This window comes from Pelophylax lessonae, assembly GCF_965119305.1.
Source record: "Pelophylax lessonae genome assembly, chromosome: 8".
NCBI classification, from domain to species: Eukaryota; Metazoa; Chordata; class Amphibia; order Anura; family Ranidae; genus Pelophylax; species Pelophylax lessonae.
The window spans coordinates 14,007,540-14,032,390 of NC_138775.1; the positions used below are offsets into that span (position 1 = coordinate 14,007,540).

A 24,851-nucleotide genomic window follows, 5' to 3' on the forward strand; every position below is an offset into this window, starting at 1 on the left:
ACGGCCAGGGGGCTGTCCCTCCAGGCATAAACCCCCACTGCATAACCCAGCACATCAGTTTTTCTGCCTAGAGAAGTAGACCTAGGTTTCCTGCTGGGACTCCAGTCTTAGTTTTTTTATTCTTTTAATTGGAGTTGACATTACTGTCTAGTTGTGTTTTCCCACCCCTCATGCCTATACTGCTTTGGGACGTCCCACCCAGCTCATGGAGATGAGGCTGCGTCTGTCGATAGACGATAGAGAAAATACAATTTTTGTAAGATCTTACCGTAAAATCTTTTTCTCTGATGTCCATCGACAGATGCAGCCTCATCTCCATGAGCTGAGTGGGTTTATGCTCCTCCCATCAGGAGTAGTCTAGGCAGGAAAATTTGAATACACACGGCCAGGGGGCTGTCCCTCCAGGCATAAATCCCCACTGCATAACCCAGCACATCAGTTTTTCTGCCTAGAGAAGTAGACCTAGGTTTCCTGCTGGGACTCCAGTCTTAGTTTTTTTATTCTTTTAATTGGAGTTGACATTACTGTCTAGTTGTGTTTTCCCACCCCTCATGCCTATACTGCTTTGGGACGTCCCACCCAGCTCATGGAGATGAGGCTGCGTCTGTCGATAGACGATAGAGAAAATATAATTTTTGTAAGATCTTACCGTAAAATCTTTTTCTCTGATGTCCATCGACAGATGCAGCCTCATCTCCATGAGTTGAGTGGGTTTATGCTCCTCCCATCAGGAGTAGTCTAGGCAGGGAAATTTGAATACACACGCCCAGGGGGCTGTCCCTCCAGGCATAAACCCCCACTGCATAACCCAGCACATCAGTTTTTCTGCCTAGAGAAGTAGACCTAGGTTTCCTGCTGGGACTCCAGTCTTAGTTTTTTTATTCTTTTAATTGTAGTTGACATTACTGTCTAGATGTGTTTTCCCACCCCTCATGCCTATACTGCTTTGGGACGTCCCACTCAGCTCATGGAGATGAGGCTGCGTCTGTCGATAGACGATAGAGAAAATACAATTTTTGTAAGATCTTACCGTAAAATCTTTTTCTCTGATGTCCATCGACAGACGCAGCACCCTCCCCTCTGGGGTTGGTTCTGTTGTCTTCACTGCTTTTAAACTAAACTGATGTGCTGGGTAGTGCAGTGGGTGTTTATGCCTGGAGGGACAGCCCCCTGGGCGTGTGTATTCAAATTTTCCTGCCTAGACTACTCCTGATGGGAGGGGCATAAACCCACTCAGCTCATGGATATGAGGCTGCATCTGTCGATGGACATCAAAGAAAAAGATTTTACGGTAAGATCTTACAAAAATCTTATTTTTTTTACTTCCTGCTATAAAACATATCCAATAAAAATAAATGGAATTCCTTCATCGATTTAGGCCAATATGTGTTCTGCTACATATTTTTGGTAAAAAAAATCCCAATAAGCGTATATTGATTGGTTTGTGCAAAATGTATTGCGTCTACAAACAATTCGATATTTTTATGACATTTATTTATTTTTACTAGTAATGGCGGCAGTCAGCGATTTTTATCAGGACTGCAACATTATGGCCGACAACTCTGACACTTTTGACACTTTTTTGGGAACCTGTGACATTGTTACAGTAGTCAGTGTGAAAAATATGCACTGTCACTGTACTAATGACACTGGCAGGGAAGGGGTTAACACCAGGGGCGATCAAAGGGTTAAGTGTGTCCCTGGGGGGTGCTTTCTAACTGTGTGGGGGATGGACTCACTGGATGAACACAGAGATCCCTGTTCCTGCTTAGCAGGAACACAAGATCACTGTGTTCATCCCTGACAGTTAGGTGGGTCTGCCTTTGTTTACATTGGCAGACTGCTGTTCTACCTCTCTGTAGAGCGACCGTGTGATGTCAGATGGGCCTGCTGATTGGCTCCCCCTGTGGCCAATCCGCATACGCCTCTGCTGGCTATTGCACGAAACAACATACAAATACGTCATTTCACGCACAAGAGCCGACCTGCCGCAGTACAATACTGTGGCTGGTTGGCAAGTGGTTAAATATATTTCTCAATAGCCTTAGATGATATAAATCCACTTTATGTGCCCAAAATGCGTTTGCAAACCCAGTTATTTTGTAAATGTAGCAGTGACATCATCACTGTGCTGTACAGAGTTGGAGGAGGAAGCTAGCAGGCCCCACCCACTACAGGCTGCCTGCAGGAAACTACAGGAGGGGGCCGGAGACCAGACCACTCACCCTGCACAAGGAGAGAGACAACGGAGCTGTGGGAGGGGCCCATAAGCTCCACCCACTACAGGCTGCCTGCAGAAAACTACAGGAGGGGCGGAGACCAGACCAGTCATTCTGCACAAGGAGAGAGACAGCAGAGCTGTTGGAGGGGCCCATAAGCTCCACCCACTACAGGCTGCCTGCAGAAAACTACAGGAGGGGCGGAGACCAGACCAGTCATTCTGCACAAGGAGAGAGACAGCAGAGCTGTGGGAGGGGTGCCATTGGTGTCGGTGGGAGAAATAGTGCCCCATCGTTGGCATCAGTGGGAGAAATAGTGTACCATCATTGGTGTCAGTGGGAGGAATGGTGCCCCATCATTGGTGTCAGTTTGTGGAATAGTGTCCCGTCATTGGTGTCAGTGGAAGGAATAGTGTCCCATCATTGGTGTCAGTGGGAGGAATAGTGTCCCATCATTGGTGTCAGTGGGAGAAATAGTGCCCCATCATTGGTGTCAGTGGGAGGAATAGTGCCCCATCATTGGTGTCAGTGGGAGGAATAGTGCCCCATCATTGATGTCAGTTTGAGGAATAGTGTCCCTATCATTGGTGTCAGTGGGAGGAATAGTGTCCCATCATTGGTGTCAGTGGGAGAAATAGTGCCCCATCTTTGTTTTCAGTGGGAGGAATAGTGCCCCATCATTGGTGTCAGTGGGAGGAATAGTGCCCCATCATTGGTGTCAGTGGGAGGAATAGTGCCCCATTATTGGTGTCAGTGGGAGGAATAGTGCCCCATCGTTTGCGTCAGTGGGAGGAATAGTGCCTCATCATTGGTGTCAGTGGGAAGAATAGTGCCCCATCGTTGGTGTGAATGGGAAGAATAGTGCCTCATCATTGGTCTCAGTGGGAAGAATAGTACCTCATTGTTGGTGTCAGTGGAAGAATAGTGCCTCATCATTGGTGTCAGTGGGAGGAATAGTGTTCCCATCATTGGTGTCAGTTTGTAGAATAGTGCCCCATCATTGGTGTCAGTGGGAGGAATAGTGCCTCATCGTTGGTGTCATTGGGAAGAATAATGCCTCATCGTTTGCGTCAGTGGAGTCCCGCTATCCCTATGCCCCCTTTTTGTACACAATATTAGGGATGGAGATGGTTGCTGTTATGCTTCAGATCATTTCCTATTTATTCTGCCCCATCGTTGGCGTCAGTGGGGGAAATAGTGCCCCATCGTTTGCGTCAGTGGGAGGATTAGTGTCTTGTATCAGTGAAAGTAAAAGTTCCCCAAGGGACGGATAAAGTCAATGCAAATGGCGGCAGTTTGGAGACCACTGCCCAAAAGCACTGGGTATTTTGTGGTAGCTGCGGAAAGCGCTGTAAAACCAGGTTGGAGGGTGGGTTTTAAAGAGACCCCGTCACTTTTTCCCCTAAACAGGCATGGTGACAGGGCCTCTTTAAATACAAAATGTCCATGTATCGCTGGTGTGTACCTTTTCTTAAAAATCAAAGAGAAGGTAATTCACATTAAACGGATTTGCACACTTCCAGGCTCTATTCCAATGGAAGTCTTGTTTAACACCAAGGTAAACAGTGTCGTCTGGACCTCAGTTAGGAAAATAAACTGCTGGAAATCTGGACAGCGGCTGAAATAAATCATTATCTAATTAGGCTTCAGCAGAGAAGAGGTTAACCTCTCAGAAGTCTCACATCTGGCTCTGCTAAGTGTTCCCAGCTGCCAGAAAATCGCAGATCTCTGCGCTAATAAAGAGCTGGGGAATATTGGCAGAGCAGGCCATGTCTTGTAGTCGTTTTACATGGACAGGACTGGGGGACGGTGCTACTCCAGGCTGCTGACAAGTTTTGATTCATATGGAAATTCATGTTCTGTAATAACTGCAGCCGGGATTACGGCGCAGCGAAGTATGGAAGGCTACGTGTGGGGCGGCTGAGGACGGGATCACAACGGCGAGCAAATTAATCAATGTGCATTCACATGACATATATATTATTTTAGAAAAAGGTTACGTCGTTGAAATTGTTCTGACTGCAATAAATCAATAGGAGCTCATCTAATATTATTAAACACACACGGGGGTGATTTACTAAAACTGGAGGGCGCAAAATGTGGTGCGACTCTGCATACAGCGCATCCCGAAAGTATTCACAGGGCTTCACTTTTTCTACATTTTGTTATGTTACAGGCTTATTCCAAAATGGATTACCACTTAAGCCTCGGAGGATTTGGCTGCCCAAAGACCAGGCCCTATTTTGTGATTCGGCACTGCGTGACTTTAACGGACAATTGCGCGGTCGTGCAAAGCTGAACCCAAATGAAATTGACGTCCTTTTTTCCCCCACAAACAGCTTTTTTTGGTGGTATTTGATCACCTGTGCGATTTTTACTTTTTGCGCTATAAAAAAAAAAAAGAGCGACAATTTAAAAAAAAAAAAAAAAAAATTTCACATTTTTTTATATGAAATTCCCCCAAAAAATATGTAAAAATCAAATTTTTTTAACATTTTAGGCCAATTTGTTTTTTGCTACATATGTTTGGTGAAAAAAAAATCGCAACAAGCGTATTTTGATTGGTTTGCGCAAAAGTTATTACGTTTACTAACTAAGGGAAAGATTTTTGTCATTTTTTATTGTTTTTTTTTTTTTTTTTTTAGTAATAGCGGCGATCTGCGATTTTTTTTTTTTTTTTTTTTTTTTTTTTTTCCACCGGGTATTTGTGAGAGCTCTGATGAAAGATTGTAGTGAAGATGAGTATTGGTGGAAGAGGGGTTGTGGCTTTAAAGAGAGGACATTCAAGCTCTTTTTTTTTTTTTTTTTTTATATTTTTTATTTACAGTGAACAAACCCCAGATACAGAGTTTGCAGCAGATTTGCTTTTTATAATGTCCAATCAGTGCATGTACAAGGATAGTGTAGGTGGGAAGATTGGCAACATATCACAAACACAATAATTGCAATACTTCAGAGAAGGAAGGTATAAAGAGGAAGACGCATGGTGTCAGGGTGATGAGAAATTGCCTATTTTATTTCATGTGTAACTGTCTATTCTGGTCTCTCCCCAGGAATTGGTACCGATGTGTTACAGATGTTCCACCAACAACCCCTTCCTCAACAACCTGGGAAACGTCTGCATCAACTGCCGGCAGGGCTTTGTGTTCTCTGCATCATCATATGGTGAGTGGAGTGCTGAGGTCAGAACTGGTACATTAGACAGGATTGATAGGCTGTTGTATATGTGTAGGTGATACCTGCGCTGTTAGAGGTGATGGGTCACTTTCCAAATGCTGCGCCACCAAGCTGGTACTAGACACCAGTTAGTAAAGTAATGTATATAGGAATGTGTGGCGCGCTTTTAGAAGTGGAGATAGTCATTAAATAAATGTGCTTAAAATAAATAAATATTATTCTGTGGTGAGGTTGGTGTATTCTACAATGCTTATTTAAACATCCAACTCAATTACGAATATTCCAAAATTGTAATATTTTTCCACAAAAGTGCCAAGTGTTACCGAATATAAAGTGCTGGGTGCTTATATTTTCCGGATACTATATACTTGATCAATAGATGTGTGTAAAACTTCAATCAATAAGTGAATAAAAATACATGAATAAATAAATTCCAACAAAAAAATTAATTTCAAACTTCAGTATATATCCATATGTAAAAAAATATATAAATATGTAGATAAATAAATTTGTTCTTAAATTAGTAAAGTGCAGTCTTCAGTGAATGTCCATATCTACTTTCCACTGCAAATAAATGTGCTAGTATATTCAGCTGTGCAATGTGCAGAAAATTAAGGTGCAGTGACTTGTTCCTCCACCAGGTGTCACTTATGGGTGTCCTAACTTCTCACCTCAGTAACCTGTAATAATCGCCTGGATATATATTAGCCCTCGATTGGGTACTTTCTGGCCCGGATGTCCTGTCTATTGCTTCCTTCTGATAATGTCGGGCTTCTTTAACAGGGGTCTTATCTCAATGTTTGTATGGTCCTTAGTGATCCCACTCTGATAGCGTGACCTCGGGCTCATTAAGCAAAGAGACCCATCATGGTGTAGTACATCAAATCAATTTTATTATTAAAACCAAATGTTACACTTACATTTCGTTGTAAGATTACAAGCGTATAAGAAACAAACTCGGCGGCGTTGGGAGACACTTCGCTCCGGTCCGTAACGTCACTTCCGGTACTGCTGGCGGCTCCTCCTATGCGTTACGTCACGTCACGTGACTTCCTCAGGGAGTCTCGGGAGGATTGATAGGCTGCGCATGCAAAAACAGCTTGTATAGCTTTAAAGAAATTGAAGCTGAATTTAAGCTTAATCTGTTTATGTTTAACCCCCCCCCCCCCCCATCAACATGATAATTACATTTAAAAAAAAAACTTTCTGTCTTCCCTACATAGCTTATTTTATACCCAGTGATCTCATCACTAGGTTGTTTCTGTGCTCCTCTATGCAATGCAGGCAGACCATGGCTGCTGGGAGGGGGCTAGCAGGGTGCTGTACATAGCCTCCTGAAAAACACCACAGCTCCCTGCCTCAGACCCCCCTCTCAAGATTCCTCAGCCCTGATGCAAGCAGTGGGCTGGCTCTTGGGAGGAGTTATGCAAATATCAAAAGGCCTTGATGGGTGGGTGTCAATCTAGCAGAGTGGGCGTTCCTAATCAGGCTGCTTTTCCATGCAGACCACCCCAGGTAACACAGATATGTAATGCTGAGCTTTCATGATTGAAAGAACTTAAAGCGGAGTCCCGGCCACAGAATCGTTTTTTTTTTTAAAAATACTTCCCAAATAGTGATCCACTGCCCTTCATACATCCGCTAATCCAGTTTTACACAGTTTAATAAGTGATTTGCAATCATAAAATCATACTTTAGAAATCGTTTGCTGAGCGCCGCCATCTTTGTAGTGATCACCCGAAGCTGCAGTATGAAAATGTATGCCCTGCTTCCTGGTTCTAACTGGATGGGGCAGATGAATGCAGCGCAAAATCTCGCGCATGCCCAGTACTATGCGATTGGCATAGTAAGGGTTTCCATAGGGAAGCCTATCATCTCGTAATTTCCTGTTTGCAAATAACGCGATGAGAGGAGCGGCCGGCTGCCTACATCACTGCCCATTGCCTCCTGGGAGTGATGAGTAAGAGCTCCCAGGACGCATTGCAGGACAGGAAATGACGGCGTGGGCCGCGGCCGAAGAGGGTGGGAAGTGGAAGGAAGGTAAGTATATTTTCTTCTGAAACAAGGTAAGTAAAAAAAATTAAAAATCGGGAATATCCAATTGTTTTTCAGGTGACACTAAGGAAGCGGATGGCACAAAATCTATTGTGACGATTTTGCGGCCGGAACTCCAATTTAAATCCAATGAATGAATGGAGCAGGCCAGGGACAGTGCATGTCCAATGCCACATTTTGAAGCAAGTGTAAAGGAAACCTTAGAAATTTGTTGAGTTTCTTGAAATTCAAGATGAGGCAAACACTGCCGTTTGGTTTCAGAGCCATAATGAAATTTGTGGATCTGAAGAAACATTTTAAATTCTAGGAGGAAGGCTCTGAAACTCCAGTCTGTATCCTCGAGCCACAATGATGTGGACCTATTTTGTGGTTGCGAGTTTGCATTGGGTGGCGGTACTGCCAACTGAACGCAATCTGTGGTCTAACTTTTGCTGAAACGTAGAAGTGTGCTCTAACTTGGCGGTGGCTCAACTCTGCAGTTCTCAGCTCCTGCTTTCTAAAGCTTGATGTACAGTAGGGATGAGTTCAGGCATGTTCGAATCCTAGTCTGAACCTGAGAGATCCTGCCAGGAAGCTCACATTGTAGTAGGCCAATCATAAGTGGTTGAGGCATTCATTGGTCCGGCCACCTATGTTTGGCCTACTACAAAGAGCGCTTCCTGGCAGGATCTCACAAGTGGGATCAGACTAGGGTCCGAACATGCCTGAGCTCATCCCCACTGTACAGCAAACTTTAGAAAGCAGGAGCTGAGATGTGCGGAGTTGAGCCACTGCCCATGTTAGTGCACACTTCCATGTTTCAGCGAAAATTGGACTACAGATTGCGTTCAAGGGGTGCGTATTCTTGCAGCTCCAAAGCTGGGAATGCCATGACCACTTATGATTGGCCTAGGTCAGTGACCACTTCCTGATGGGTTCTCTCAGGTGGGTTCAGACTAGGATCCAAAACTAGGGTTGCCACCTTTTTCTTTCAGCGAAAATTGGACCCCAGATTGCGTTCAAGGGGTGCGTATTCTTGCAGCTCCAAAGCTGGGAATGCCATGACCACTTATGATTGGCCTAGTTCAGTGACCACTTCCTGATGGGTTCTCTCAGGTGGGTTCAGACTAGGATCCAAACTAGGGCTGCCACCTTTTCTTCAAGCCAAACCTGAACACATTAGCAACACAGGGCCAATTTTTTTTTTTTTTTTTTTTTTTTTTCTTCATACATAGTATACACTATACGTAGGGATCTCCAAACTATGGCCCTCCAGCTGTTGCGGAACTACACGTCCCATAAGGCATTGTGAAAACTGACATTCACAGACATGACTAGGCCTGATGGGAATTGTAGTTCCTGAACTACTGGAGGCCCCTGGTATACACTATACCAGTGATGGGGGCCCTTGGCACCCCAGATGTTTTGGAACTACATTTCCCATGATGCTCAACTACATTCCATGAGTGCATGAGCATCATGGGAAATGTAGTTCCAAAACATCTGAGGTGCCAAGGTTCGCCATCACTGCACTTTACGTAGGGATCTCCAAACTATTGCCCTCCAGCTGTTGCCAAACTACATGTCCCATGAGGCATTGTAAAACTCTTGACATTCACAGACATGACTAGGCCTGATGGGAATTGTAGTTCCTGAACTACTGGAGGCCCCTGGTATACACTATACCAGTGATGGGGGCCCTTGGCACCCCAGATGTTTTGGAACTACATTTCCCATGATGCTCAACTACATTCCATGAGTGCATGAGCATCATGGGAAATGTAGTTCCAAAACATCTGAGGTGCCAAGGTTCGCCATCACTGCACTATACGTAGGGATCTCCAAACTATTGCCCTCCAGCTGTTGCCAAACTACATGTCCCATGAGGCATTGTAAAACTCTTGACATTCACAGTCATGACTAGGCATGATGGGTATTGTAGTTCCTGAACAACTGGAGGGCCATAGTTTGGAGACCCCTGCACTATAGGATTATAAAAGACCTGGGTCACCTTTGGGTTCACCAAGGGGAGTAGTAATGCGGCATGCTATTTGCACTGCGGCAAACAGAGGGTGTGACTTAACTGCTCTTGCTGACCTAAACGCCCCCCCCCCCCCCCCCCAGTGATGCCAAACCTGCCCCCGGACAGCAACAGATTTGTATGTCGGTCACAAGGAGAGTCACAGCCTGGTCTGAATGATGTATCCGGGTTTCAGACAGACTAAAGGCTCGTACACACTTGACGAAAATCGGACGAAATATCATCCGATTTTTCTAGCTCTTGCTCAGCGGCCATAACCGTTTTTAGTTGACAGTGCATAATGTTCACAAAATTTCTCGCCCGATTTTTTTTTTTTCTTGGAACGTTTGTTCGTAGAGTGTGATGCAAGTACGTATACGTGTGACCCCGAGGCCACGCCTTTGAGTTCCATCTTGTTGATGTGACGTGACTTTTTTGTTCTTAAGTCGTTCGTGTAACTGCGCTTCGAATTATTCGTCAGTTTATCACCATTTTCGTGATAAAACGATTTGGAAGATGGACATCCAAACATCTGAGACCCTTGCAATACTTGGTCTTGGAGTTCTGGCTATCCAAAGGCAGCAGCAAAAGAAGAGAACGAGGAGAACATGGTGCAAGAAATGGCTGCTGAGCCGTGACCAGTTCTCATATGTCACTACTGAGGGAATTGAAAGAGAACAATCCTGACCACTTCAGGAATTATTTGCGGATGACAGATGAGTGCTTCCATATACTCCTGAATGCAGTGCGGCCATACATACAAAAGCAGAACACCACTCTGCATTTAAGGGGGCACGCTGTGGTCACTCTGCATTTGAAGGGGGCATGCTGTGGGCACTCTGCATTGAAAGGGGGCACGCTGTGGTCACTCTGCATTTAAGGGGGCACGCTGTGGGCACTCTGCATTGAAAGGGGGCAAGCTGTTGGCACTTTGCATTGAAAGGGGGCACGCTGTGGTCACTCTGCATTTAAGGGGGCACACTGTGGGCACTCTGCATTGAAAGGGGGCACGCTGTGGTCACTCTGCATTGAAAGGGGGCACGCTCTGGTCACTCTGCATTGAAGGGGGCACGCTGTGGGCACTCTGCATTGAAAGGGGGCACGCTGTGGTCATGCTGTGGTCAGGCTGTGGTCACTCTGAATTTAAGGGGGCACACTGTGGGCACTCTGCATTGAAAGGGGGCACGCTGTGGTCACTCTGCATTGAAGGGGGCACGCTGTGGGAACTCTGTATTGAAAGGGGGCACGCTGTGGTACCTCTGCATTTAAGGGGGCACGCTGTGGGCACTCTGCATTGAAAGGGGGCACGCTGTGGTACCTCTGCATTTAAGGGGGCACGCTGTGGTACCTCTGTATTTAAGGGGGCACGCTGTGGGCACTCTGCATTGAAAGGGGACACGCTGTGGGCACTCTGCATTGAAAGGAGACACGCTGTGGTCACTCTGCATTGAAAGGGGGGGGCAGGCTGTGGGCACTCTGCATTGAAAGGGGACACGCTGTGGTCACTCTGCATTGAAAGGGGGCAGGCTGTGGGCACTCTGCATTGAAAGGGGACACGCTGTGGGCACTCTGCATTGAAAGGGGACACGCTGTGGTCACTCTGCATTGAAAGGGGGGGGCAGGCTGTGGGCACTCTGCATTGAAAGGGGACACGCTGTGGTCACTCTGCATTGAAAGGGGACACGCTGTGGTCACTCTGCATTGAAAGGGGGCAGGCTGTGGTCACTCTGCATTTAACCACTTTAGGACTGGAGGATTTTCCTGCTTTACGTCCAGGCCACTTTTTGCAACTTGGCACTGTGCGATTTTAACTGACAATTGCGCGGTCATGCAACGCTGTACCCAAACGAAATATACATCCTTTTTTTTCCCACAAACAGAGCTTCCTTTTGGTGGTATTTGATCACCTGTGCGATTTTCATTTTTTGCAATATTAATAAAAAAAGAGCGACAATTTTGAAAAAATAGCAATATTTTTCTACTTTGACAGTTAAAAAATATCCAATATATTAAATTTTTTGTCATATATTTAGGCCAAAATGTATTAAGCTACATGTCTTTGACAAAAAAATTCTCAATGAGCGTATTTTTAACCGCTTTAAGACCGGAAGATTTTACCCCATTCCTGACCAGGCCATATTTTGCGATTTGGCACTGCGTGACTTTAACGGACAATTGCGTGGTGGTGCGACGCTGTACCCAAATTAAATTTATGTCTTTGTTTTCCCCACAAATAGAGCTTTCTTTTGGTGGTATTTTTGCTTTTTGCGCTATAAACAAAAAAAGAGTGACAATTTTGAAAAAATAACAATATTTTTCACATTTTTTTATATGAAATTCCCCCCCCCCCAAAAATGTAAAAATCAAAATTTTTTAACATTTTAGGCCAATTTGTTTTCTGCTACATATGTTTGGTAAAAAAAATCGCAATAAGCGTATTTTGATTGGTTTGCGCAAAAGTTATCGCAGCTACTAACTACGGGAAAGATTTATGTCATTTTTATTGTTTTCTTTTTTTTTTAACGAGTAATGGCGGCGATCTGCGTTTTTTTTTTTGCGGCACTGCGACATTGCGGCGGACAGATCGGACCCTTGACTGACATTTTTGACACTTTTGGGGGGACCAATGACATTACTACAGTAATCAGTGCTATACATATGCACTGTTACTGTAATAATGACACTGGCAGGGAAGGGGGTTAACTTTATTGGTGATCAGTGGGTTAAATGTATCCCTAGGGGTGTGATTCTAACTGTGGGGGGGGGCGTGGCTTGTGATGTAACCACAGAGACATACGATCATACATAGCAGGATCGTATGATCTCTGCAGTTACATCAGGGAGAATGACAGACGGCTTTGTTTACATCCGCCGCCTGCCTTTCTCCCTCTCCAGCGGGAGATCGCGAGTGACCGGCGGCCTCTCTGCACAAATTCACATTAAATGTATGCCTGGTGCTTACTGACGTGTGTGGGGGGAGGGGACTGTGTGACACAGACACAGATCACAGGTTCAGCTATGCTGAATCCTGTAATCTGTCACTGTCTGTCACTTAGGAGATCCGCCCGCTTTGTTTACACAAGCGGGCGGATTTCCTCACTCGATCCCCGACGACCGGGGAAGAGCGGTGGTGATTGCTGCCTCTCCTCCCCTGGCCCGACTCCAGCTGTGTCTGAATACAGCGGGAGCGAGCCTCCGGCGGTGCGTGCGCGCCGCCCACAAGGGGAGGGGTCCAGCGACGTAGGTCTACGTCGCTGGATGGAATCGAGCCACTTTGCCGCTATACACACAAATACAGTGGATATTAACCACTTGCCGACCGCCGCACGCCGATCTACGTCGGCGGTCAGCCCCTCACAGGCAAAGTGACGTAGGGCTACGTCACTAGCTTGTGAGGGTCTAGGGAGCGAGCGCGCGCCCCCGGAGGCGCGCTCCCGCGTGGTCACGGACCCCCCCCCGCGCGTGTGACCGGCGGACCCAATGTCCGCCGGTCACTCTGCGATCGGCGGGGGAGAGGGAGAAAGTCAGGCAGCTTGTGTAAACAAGCTGCCTGTCATTCTCCCCTCTGTATGAGAGCTGATCATGTGGATCTACTATGTAGATCCGTTGATCACTCTGCATACAGCTGAAGCCACAGCCAATCACAGTTAGAATCACGCCCCTAGGGACACACACAGCCCCTCCCTCTCAAATAAAGTTAACCCCTTCATTACCAGTGTATTTTTACAGTAACAGTGCATATATATATATAGCACTGATTACTGTAGAAATGTCACTGGTAACCCCAAAAGTGTCAAAAATGTCAGTCAAGGGTCCGATCTGTCCGCCGCAATGTCGCAGTACCGCAAAAAAAATCGCAGATCGCCGCCATTACGCGTTAAAAAAAAAACAACAAAAATGACCAAAATCTTTCCCTTAGTCAGTAAACGCAATAACTTTTGCGCAAACCAATCAAAATACGCTTTTTGCGATTTTTTTTTTTACCAAACATAGGTAGCATAAAACAAATTGGCCGAAAATGTTAAAAAATTTTGATTTTTACATTTTTTTTGGGGGGAATTTCATATAAAAAAAAAGGGAAAAATATTGCTATTTTTGCAAAATTGACGCTCTTTTTTTGTTTATAGCGCGTGATCAAAAAATCGCACAGGTGATCAAATACCACCAAAAGAAAGCTCTGTTTGTGGGAAAAAAAGGACGCCAAATTCGTTTAGGTACAGCGTCGCACAACCGCGCAATTGTCCGTTAAAGTCACGCAGTGCCGAATCGCAAAATACCCCCTGGTCGTTTAGCAGCCAAATCCTCCGGGGCTTAAGTGGTTAAAAGTGTACACACCACTGTGGTTTCTGTATTCTGACATATCAACATTGGTGTATAGTATATGTCCCCTGTACACTGTATGTGTGGATAGATGGAGATAGATAGATAGAGAGAGAGTCGGTGCTCAGTTCATAATGCAACGAATATAGATACGAATTATCCATTTTTGTTGTTTTGTTATGATAAACTTCCGGGGTCGTCAGCAACTTCAGATCATGCGCGGTCTTTCGTACCCGATTTTTCGCGGACGTACTGCATACACATTAAACAAAAATTGGTAGTGCTGAGGACAGACGATTAAAATTTTGGAGTTTGTCCCTCCGTTTTTTTTTTTTTTTTCGATGAAAATGTCGGCATCGGCTGCTGAAAGTTGTGTACACACTAGCCGAAAATCGTACGATTTTTCCTCGGACGGAAATTTGCGGCCGATTTTCTACTAGTGTGTACCCCACTTGAAACCCGGACACATGATTCAAAACCCGGACTGTCCAGGTGAATCATGAACAGAGGTGGTAACCCTAATCCAAACAGACCTGAGCTCATCCCTACTGTATACACTGTATACACTGCTCTTATATATGCTGAACCTGCATGTATAAGACCTTAGTGCTCTCAGCGCTCCTCGGAGGGATCAATGCTCCTCGGAGGGATCAATGCTCGTGTCCCCTCTTTGATGTAAGCTACACATACATCTTCTTCAGGCTGGAATGTACAAATGTCCTTCCAGTGTGATCACCCCACAAGACGAATATACAAATCTGATACTATAATACACAGAGAAAACCATCTCCACATGTCTCCACCTTCTTCAGAGGGCAGTTTGTGTTTTTTCTTTAATGGGTCAATTACTCTGAGACATACAAGTTAATCTAATGCCTGAGCCTACGTGTAATCTTCTGGAATTTGTCTAAACTCCTCTTGACAGAACATGACATGTTTGACGTGCTGCTGTAATTGAATTGAAAGGGCGTCTCTACCTTTTTATATCTTTTATTAAAAAAAAAAAAAAAAATAACTTCCTAACAGGCTCCCCGCTCCTCCTGTCCCCACTGCACTGATCTGCATTTCTTAGACTCATCTGCCACCTATATCTGCCGGTGTGCCTATCCATATACTTGTAAACTCCATACCTGGAACACCTGTGCATCCCCGTGCAGGCAAACACAGCCCTTGCAAGGGTGTGTGTCAGGGGCTGACTGGCAATTTTTTGCCCAGGGGGCAAGTACAAACCAGAGGTCCATGGTGCAGCAACTCGGCCCCCCTCCCACTCTCCCTCTTCCTGGCCTCCTCCTGACCCTGACCCCCATTCGAGGCTGAATCTCCACTCAAGGTACTCTCTACTCACTGGCCAAATATGGGTTCCCGACCTGGCTACCAGGGAGGTTTGGGGTCAGCTTGGTCGAGGGGTTGCCAGGGGGCAAGCGCAAACCAGAGGCCCATGGTGCAGCAACTCGGCCCTCCTCCCACTCTCCCTCTTCCTGGCCTCCTCCTGACCCTGACCCCCATTCGAGGCTGAAGCTCTGCTCTAGGTACTCTCTACTCACTGGCCAAATATGGGTTCCTGACCTGGCTACCAGGGGGGGTTGGGGGTCAGCTTGGTCGAGGGGTTGCCAGGGGGCAAGTGCAAACCAGAGGCCCATGGTGCAGCGACTCAGCCCCCCTCCCACTCTCCCTCTTCCTGGCCCCTCCTGACCCCCATTCCAGGTTGAAGCTCCACTCCAGGTACTCTCTACTCACCGACCAAATCCGGGTTCCGGACCTGGCCAGCAGGGGGCGGTTGGGTGGGGGGAGCTGGGACAGCTTGGTTTGGGCTGGCCGGGGGAGGAGAGTCTCCAGTGGGGCATGGAACCGGCCTCTGCTCAGACACAGTTTACACCATCCATGCTGGGGGGGGGGGGGGGGGGGCCTGCACCCTGTCTTTGCCTTCATCCCACACTTAGTAGGTCAGCGGTTGGGACTTTTTACTTCTCTTCTTCACCAGGAATCATTTAGGCATGTCTGTGGCAGAAGCAGTGCAGCCTTAATACGGGGCATCAGAGTGGCCCAGGGGGGGGGGCAATTGCCCCCCTGGCCCAGTCCTCCCCTGGTGTGCGCTGTAGTACACCTGTGTGGACAAGGCCTAAAAGAACACCTGAGCTAATTATTAAGCCCCTTTAACCACTTGCCGACCGCCCGCCATGTCTTTACTGCAGCAGTGTGGCTCCATTGCGCGAATCGACAAACCTGTACATAGTTTTGTTCAGTAGCCACTAGATGGTGCGATCACGCCGCCGGAGGTGTGATCACACCGCTATTGGCTAGCGGGGATATCAATCAACGGATCCAGCAGGCCCGCTGTCCACTGGCCACCCGCGATCATCCCCGGTAGACTGGTACGTCTTTACATATGTAAACAAGGCAGATCGCCGTTCTGTCCAGGATGAACACAGTGATCTTGTGTTCATCCAGTGAGTCAATCCCCCACACAGTTAGCATGCATCCCCTAGGGACACACTTAACCCTTTGATTGCCCCTGATGTTAACCCTTTCCCTGCCAGTGTCCTTAGTGCATTAGTGTTTTTTTTTTTCAGCACTGTATTAGTGTCACTGGTCCCCAAAAAGTGTCCGTTAGATGTCCGATTTGTCCGCCGCAATGTCGCAGTCCCGCTAAAAATCGCTGATCATTGCCATTACTAGTAAAAGCAAATAAATAAATAAAAATATTGCAGCGTTTCTAGGTGCTATAACTTTTGCGCAAACCAATCAATATACACTTATTGGGATTTTGTTTACCAAAGATATGTAGCAGAATACATGTTGGCCTAAAATTTGATTTTTTTTTAATTTTTTTTGTGGGCTGTGTTTTATAGCATAAAGTAAAAACATTTTTTATTTTTTCAAAAGTGTCGCTCTTTTTTTGTTTATAGCGCAAAGAATAAAAATTGCAGAAGTGAGCAAATACCACCAAAAGAAAGCTCTATTTGTGGGGAAAAAAGGGCATACATTTTATTTGGGTACAGCATTGCATGAATGCGCAATTGTGAGTTTAAGTAACGCAGCCCAGTATTGAAAAAAAATAAATATAAATGCTATAAAAATATTGCATCTTTTGTAGACGCTATAACTTTTACACAAACCAATCAAAATACACTTATTGGAATTTTGTTTCCAAAAATATGTACCAGAATACATATTGGCCTAAATTGATGAAAAGAAATAAATTTTTTACATTTTTTTGGACTGTTTTATAGCATAAAGTAAAACATATATTATTTTTTTTAAATTGTCCCTATTTTGGATTAAAGCGCAAAGAATAAAAATTGCAGAGGCGATCAAATACCACCAAAAAAAAGCTCTATTTGTGGGGGGGGGAAAAAAACATCACTTTTATTTGGGTACAGCATCGCACGACTGCGCAATTGTGAGTTTAAGTAACGCAGCCCAGTATTGAAAAAAAAATACAAAAATATAAATGCTATAAAAATATTGCATCGTTTGTAAACGTAAAACTTTTGCGCAAACCAATCAATATACACTTATTGGGATTTTGTTTACCAAAAATATGTAGCAGAATACATATTTGCCTAAATTGATAAAAAAAAAAGATATTTGAAAAAAAATTTTTTGGCTGTGTTTACAGCATAAAGTAAAAAATATATTATTTTTTCAAAATTGTCACAGTTTTTTTTACACACATTTTATTTGGGTACAGCGTCGCACGACCGCGCAATTGTGAGTTAAAGTAACACAGCGCAGTATTGAAAAAATAAAATAAATAAATACAAATGCTATAAAAATATTGCAGCGATTCTAGACGCTATAACTTTTGTGCAAACCAATCAATATACACTTATTGGGATTTTGTTTACCAAAAATATGTACCAAAAATATGTACCAGAATACATATTTGCCTAAATTGATATAAAAATATTTTTCAAAATTGTCACTGTTTTTTTGTTTATAGCTCAAAAAATAAAAACAGCACAGGTGATCAAATACCACCAAAAGAAAGCTCTGTTTGTGGGAAAAAAAGGGACACTAATTTTTTTTTGGTACAGCTTTGCATGACTGCGCAATTGTGAGTTAAATTAAGGCAGCGCAGTATTGAAAAAATAAATAAAAATGCTATAAAAATATTGCAGCATTTCTAGGCGCTATAACTTTTGCGCAAACCAATCAATATACACTTAATGTGGGTTTTGTTTACCAAAAATCTGTTAAAGAATACATATTGGCCTAAATTGATAAAAAAAAAAATTTAGATTTTTTCTACATTTTATTTGGGTACAGCGTCGCACGACCGCGCAATTGTGAGTTAAAGTAACGCAGTGCAGTATTGAAACAATGGCCTGGTCATTAAGGGGATAAAACCTTCCAGTCCAGAAGCGGGTCATTTTATTCAAACATTCCGGGATGGCACGATGCAGCTTTTCATGGCAAGGCCGGGGATTCTGCATTTTCGGTTACCGGCAGTCCTTTTCTGCTGTGTTAGAAGATTCTGAAGCGTTTGAGCTGCTGAGACGTATTCTATTGTATTAGTGAGACAGGCAGAGTACACAACCACAGCGGTAATTACAGGACACTAGGTTAATCCTTGCTAATCTATGCACAACAGGCATTAGCAGACTGTTAGGTGATACGTCTGTCATTTAAAGCTATATTTAGCCGGGTTGGAATAATTTACAGATACTGCTGAGAATGAAGAAGACTCAGACTCCTAGTGTAATGAATGTCCCAAAACATACACTTCATAAAAACTCTTTTTCTACATGAAACATTGTTCACGACCCGCAAGCTGTTTGCGAAAGACTGGAAGCAGACAAAACCCCCCCCCCCCCCCTTACAACTGAGTCCTGGATCGGCGAGGTGAACCTTGAGGCCCGTACACAGGTTTAGATTAGTGATCGACCGATATCGTTTTTTCATTGCCGATACCGACACCGATATTTTGGTCATCGCGTATTGGTATCGGCTGATATTTTCGTATACATTTGAAAAAAAAAGTTTTTCAATTTTTTTTTTTTTACTTGACAGGTACTTTTGTGGAGGGATCTGACCCCAAACCCCTCCTCTGCACTTAAAAGCATTCAAAACACCAAGTTTGGCTGTTTTGAATGCTGTCATTTTTTTTAAATCTGGCGCCGAGTACCCGGAAGTGAAGTCATGAGATCACTTCCGGGTTTTTACATGGAGACCCGATCAGAGCTGAATGCGACTTTGATTGGGTCTTCGGCGGCCATACAGGCTGGTTGCCCGGGTTTCCTGAGCGGAAGGCGGCGGGGGGGGGGGACGTCCCATCCCGCTCCTTTGTAATGACAGCTGAGTGGCTTCTCAGCCGCACTGGTTGTCATTAAAAGACAGCCGACCGTCGGCTATGGACGCCGGTACCGGGGTGATGCCTTAAGCTGCAGGCATCACTCCGGTACAGCACTTTCCGAATATATATATATATATATATATATATATATATATATATATATATATATATATATATAATATTATTTAGCGCTGCACTTTTATATAGTATACAAACTTTTGTCGATTGTAGTGCTAGCAGCTTTTTGATTTTTGCTTGTTTTTTTCACATATATTGTCTTGTAGGCACACTAAACCAACAGTAAATGACCTTGGTTTGTGACCACTATTAGTTTCTGATAGTAAGGAAGCAAATTTACAATCCAAATCCACATCAAGCAAACACCCTTTATATATCCCTAAATTCATGTTCAGATCCTACTGTGGTGCATGTGCTCATCGCGGTATCAGGACAATATCCCCCCGGACAATATCCCCCCGGGACAATATCCCCCCGGACAACATAACCCGGGCAATATCCCCTGGCACAATACCCCCCCGGAAAACATCCCCCTGGACATAGGGTTAGGGTTAGAGGGCGGATATTGTCCGGGGGGGATATTGTCCGGGGGGGATATTGTCCGGGGGGATATTGTCCTAGAATCGCTGGTCACACGCGCCCACACAATTATTAAATTATATGTAACAAGATCACCCCCATTTAAAGCATATCTTACTTAATAACACTCAAGCCTTACATACCCTCTTCTGTGTAACAAGCCCTTGATATTACGTTTTCCCTTCACTTATAACCCATACAACCTCTTATAACAGAAATATTAATGTGTTATTAGCATCTTATGAATATTTAGCCATACTGTCTTTGAAACCCTATATCAATTCTTTATTGCCTGTTCATTTGACTTATTTTAGTGTCACAGTCACATTGGTCTTGTTAATGTAATACTTCCACTCTTTTTGTTCCCTTGTATTTTTCTCAATAAAATGCGTTTGGAACAAAAAAAAACCTAAAGAAAAAAAACAAAAAAAAAACCCTTTAGTCCATAGAGGTATTGTGTGTAATAGCCTCATCTCTATGGAAGGCCATAGATGATGTGATTGTCTTTCCCGCAACACACTCTGTTGATGGGGAAATTCCTCCTACTGAGCTTTGGTTTTCTGTCGAGGGGGGGATTGGGGTTGCGGGGAGCCGTCCCTGCCGGGAGAACACAATGACTATTGTAGCTGCTGGCAATAATCGAATGCTAGAGATCCGACATTCTGGTTGTACTCAAGTCGATCTATGGATAGACTTGGGTACAATTAGCCTGCCCATACATGGATTGAATCGATCTATGGATAGACTTGGGTACAATTAGCCTGCCCATACATGGATTGAATCGATCTATGGATAGACTTGGGTACAATTAGCCTGCCCATACATGGATTGAATCTCGGCCGGTCCCTACTAAACTGGCCGAGATTCAAACCTATCTATGGCTGGCTTAGGACAGCATGCTCTTTATCTCTGCAAGGCAGCAATGACAAATTCATACATTTGCTAATTGTGAAAGATGTCCAACAACCAGACAGTGAGATGATCCGGCTCCTATGCCTCGTTTCCACTGAGCGGTATGGTATGGTACGGTTCAGTACGGTACGCAATTTTTACCATTTCCATTGTCAAAAGTTGCAAATGGTACCCTAATTCCGAACCGTACCGTACCACTTTTTTGGTACCCTTTCGTTGAGGTACCAAGCACATTAGTACCATACCAACAGGGTGGAGCAATACTGTTGAGCTTTGGTACTGTTGGCGGTGGAAGCTTGATCAAGGTGTACCATACTGAACTGTACCGAACCGAACTGAACCGTACCGATCAGTGGAAACGAGGCATTAGATGATGGAGCAACCATCCAAAGACCCTAAGTCTGATTGGCTGATCTCTGCCACATCATATGTACCTTAAGAAGAAGTGCCACTACCCGCCAGACTGTTGGCGGCCAGTCAACTTATTGTGTAATCAGTATCCATAATTTGTCCTCAAGTGACTGCAACATCATTTAGGGAGTGGGCTGTCTCACCGGTTCATCAGGCAGTAGGGTTCTTAACAACCAGGCCAACTTTGGAACATGCCACCAGGTTCTATGTAACGTTATAGAGATTTTTCTTGCCTTAAGTTGGGCATATATGTGGTATTTTTGTCAATTTTGAATATGATAAAAAGTGATTGGCAGAAACTAAGCTATCTACCACTCATGAGTTCTGTTGACCACCAGGGTACGAAAGATTGTGAAGTTGAAACTAGGCAATGAATTGACAGCTTCAATAAAGTTTGGTCTTATTTAAATGGAATTGAAATGGTAAATATTTGCCGATTCCCATGAACGTAGTTAGCTTCGAACACAGGGCGAGATGGAGATGTCTCAATCCCATCTCCTTGCAGTCTATTGTAACCAATATCTTATGTCTGGTTCTCAACCACTGGGTTGTGGCCCACTGCCAAGCCAAGCCTTCCCTCATTATGGGCCTCCAACCAGCTGTAGAACCCCCAACCTCCTACATTGCCTCCCAGCATCCATAGTGCCCCCTAACCTCTCATAGAGGTCTGCAGAACCCCCAACCTCCATTGCCTCCCAGCATCCATAGTGCCCCCCGCCCCCTAAACTCTCATAGAGGTCTGCAGAACCCCCAACCTCCTACATTGCCTCCCAGCATCCATAGTGCCCCCCGCCCCTAACCTCTCATAGAGGTCTGCAGAACCCCCAACCTCCATTGCCTCCCAGCATCCATAGTGCCCCCCGCCCCCTAAACTCTCATAGAGGTCTGCAGAACCACGAAACCTCCTACATTGCCTCCCAGCATCCATAGTGCCCCCCGCCCCTAACCTCTCATAGAGGTCTGTAGGGCCCCCAACCTCCTGCAGGCCCCCAAGGCCCCTGAAATCCCTTGCCTCCCACAGTGCCGCCCAGCCCCCTGCAGTTTCCCCTGCAGAGCATCCAACTATGCCCCCCCATAGTGCACCCAGCCTCCAAATGTGTCCCAAAGTGACCTCCATTTTTCCACAGTACCTTTGCAAACCCCCCAGCCTCCTTCATAGATTCCATGCCCCATAGTTTCCCCCAGCCCTTTCCAGCACCCTCATCCCTTACAGGGCCACTGAGTCTGCTGCAAAGTCCCCTAACTGCCTCCAGAACCCCCATGACCCCCAGCCGCATCCATCACCCTCCAGCATTTCAATACATATTTTGCATTCCCATTACTTTATTGTTTAAGTATAAACTTTTTTTTTTTTTTTGAAGGCTTTGCTTTGCCCTGATCTCAATAAGGCTGAGAACCACTGATCTACAGAGCTGTTTGGTTATTTTTTATCTCTGCATGCATATTGTTAGCGATGTTTGATTAATTAGTTGTTATAGTGTCTGTCTCCCCCTCCTCCACACACCTCTACGCTCATCCCCTGTCATCACACTCAGCAACACGCAGCACTGCGAGACAGATTACCTCTCACCTTCCAAGCTGATTTACGGTTTATCCAGTAAGATATTAAGGTTGATTTTAACAACTCTGCTCAAGGTTTCTCCTCCTCAGTGCCAGGCACAGAATTATTCCCAGCCATCCACATAAAAGGCAGCGATGGAAAAAACACACCTGATAATTACATATATTACAGATTAATAACACACAAATATGGAGCTGTGCTTTTAAAGTTCTGTAGAACCAAGAAGACTGTTCTTGGAGGGAAGGGGGCATATTTGAGAAATAAATGAGGTGCAGAGTAAATAATGCTGCCAATTTTAGGTGGGGAGAACACCCTTTATATTCTCCTCTGCCTCTAATACCCCCGGGGCATTTTTTGTTTCATGTCTGCAGTCTCTGACCATCTCCTGAATCATATCGTCTGCAGTCTCTGATCACCTCTTGTATCATGTCTGCAGTCTCTGACCATCTCTTGTATCATGTCGTCTGCAGTCTCTGACCATCTCTTGTATCATGTCTGCAGTCTCTGATCATCTCTTGTATCATGTCGTCTGCAGTCTCTAACCATCTCTTGTATCATGTCTGCAGTCTCAGATCACCTCTTGTGTCGTGTCGTCTGCAGTCTCTGACCATCTCTTGTATCATGTCGTCTGCAGTCTCTGACCATCTCCTGTATCATATTTCTTGTATCATGTCGTCTGCAGTCTCTGACCATCTCTTGTATCATGTCTGCAGTCTCTGACCATCTCTTGTATCATGTCTGCAGTCTCTGACCATCTCTTGTATCATGTCTGCAGTCTCTGACCATCTCCTGAATCATATCATCTGCAGTCTCTGACCATCTCTTGTATCATGTCTGCAGTCTCTGATCACCTCTTGTATCATGTCGTCTGCAGTCTCTGACCATCTCTTGTATCATGTCCTCTGCAGTCTCTGACCATCTCTTGTATCATGTCGTCTGCAGTCGCTGACCATCTCTTGTATCATGTTGTCTGCAGTCTCTGACCATCTTTTGTATCAAGTCTGCAGTCTCTGACCATCTCTTGTATCATGTCTGCAGTCTCTGATCACCTCTTGTATCATGTCGTCTGCAATCTCTGATCACCTCTTATATCATGTCGTCTGCAGTCTCTGACCATCTTTTGTATCATGTCTGCAGTCTCTGATCACCTCTTGTATCATGTCGTCTGCAATCTCTGATCACCTCTTATATCATGTCGTCTGCAGTCTCTGACCATCTCTTGTATCATGTTGTCTGCAGTCTCTGACCATCTCCTGAATCATATCGTCTGCAGTCTCTGATCACCTCTTGTATCATGTCGTCTGCAATCTCTGATCACCTCTTATATCATGTCGTCTGCAGTCTCTGACCATCTTTTGTATCATGTCTGCAGTCTCTGACCATCTCTTGTATCATGTCTGCAGTCTCTGATCACCTCTTGTATCATGTCGTCTGCAATCTCTGATCACCTCTTATATCATGTCGTCTGCAGTCTCTGACCATCTCTTGTATCATGTTGTCTGCAGTCTCTGACCATCTCCTGAATCATATCGTCTGCAGTCTCTGACCATCTCTTGTATCATGTCGTCTGCAGTCTCTGGCCATCTCTTACATCCTGTCCTCAGTCGATGATCTTCTCTTGTATCATGTCTGCGACTTTGACCATCTCTTGTATCATGTCTGCAGTCTCTGCACAACTCTTGTTACACACTAATGTGCCCCCCCCAGAGTCATATACTATAATTATTATACATTTTATATAGCTCTGACATATACCGTAGCACTGTACAGAGAACGCCGAGAAAGTCACATCAGTCTGTGCAAAGAGCATACAACCTCCATGCTGATATTGTTCAGATAGGGAACTGAGCTGTGAACCCCAGTGCAGTGCCAGTATACCCCCATACTGTTGTGGTTAGCTGAGGCTCACTCCTGTCCTGTGTCTTCTTCTATAATTACAGAAATTCTCCCTCTGGTGGAATTTTATCTGGAAGAAGGGATTCCTGATGAAGAGGCCATGTCACTCATCAACCTGGAAGCTCCTCGAAGTCACCCCAATAAAGACAAGTGGCAGGAAATGTCTTCGGCTGGTATCCTTTGTATGCAAAGTGATTGTCATTTTTTTTGGGTTAATTTATAAAGGTAAGGGGGCTGTGTATCCAGCCATCAGGTCTCTAAACTACATTGCATCCGTAAAGTATGCACAGCACGTTCTCCACATTTTGTTATGTTACAGCCTTATTCCAAAAATGGATTACAGTAAACCCCCGTTATATCGCTGTTCAGTTTTTCACGGTCCCGGTATTTTGCGTTTTTTTTTTTTTT

At 44.8% G+C, this 24,851-nt stretch overlaps 1 protein-coding gene across 2 annotated transcripts in view; it reads left to right on the forward strand.

Annotated features, from left to right (window-relative positions):
• Window positions 1-24,851, forward strand: part of IFT122 (intraflagellar transport 122) — a 147,485-nt gene that overhangs the window by 109,050 nt on the left and 13,584 nt on the right. For both annotated transcript variants that reach the window (XM_082265531.1, XM_082265532.1), the window contains exons 25-26: window positions 5,273-5,384; window positions 24,488-24,616. In XM_082265531.1, the coding sequence (XP_082121657.1) occupies window positions 5,273-5,384; window positions 24,488-24,616 (241 nt within the window). The remainder of the gene's footprint in view (window positions 1-5,272; window positions 5,385-24,487; window positions 24,617-24,851) is intronic.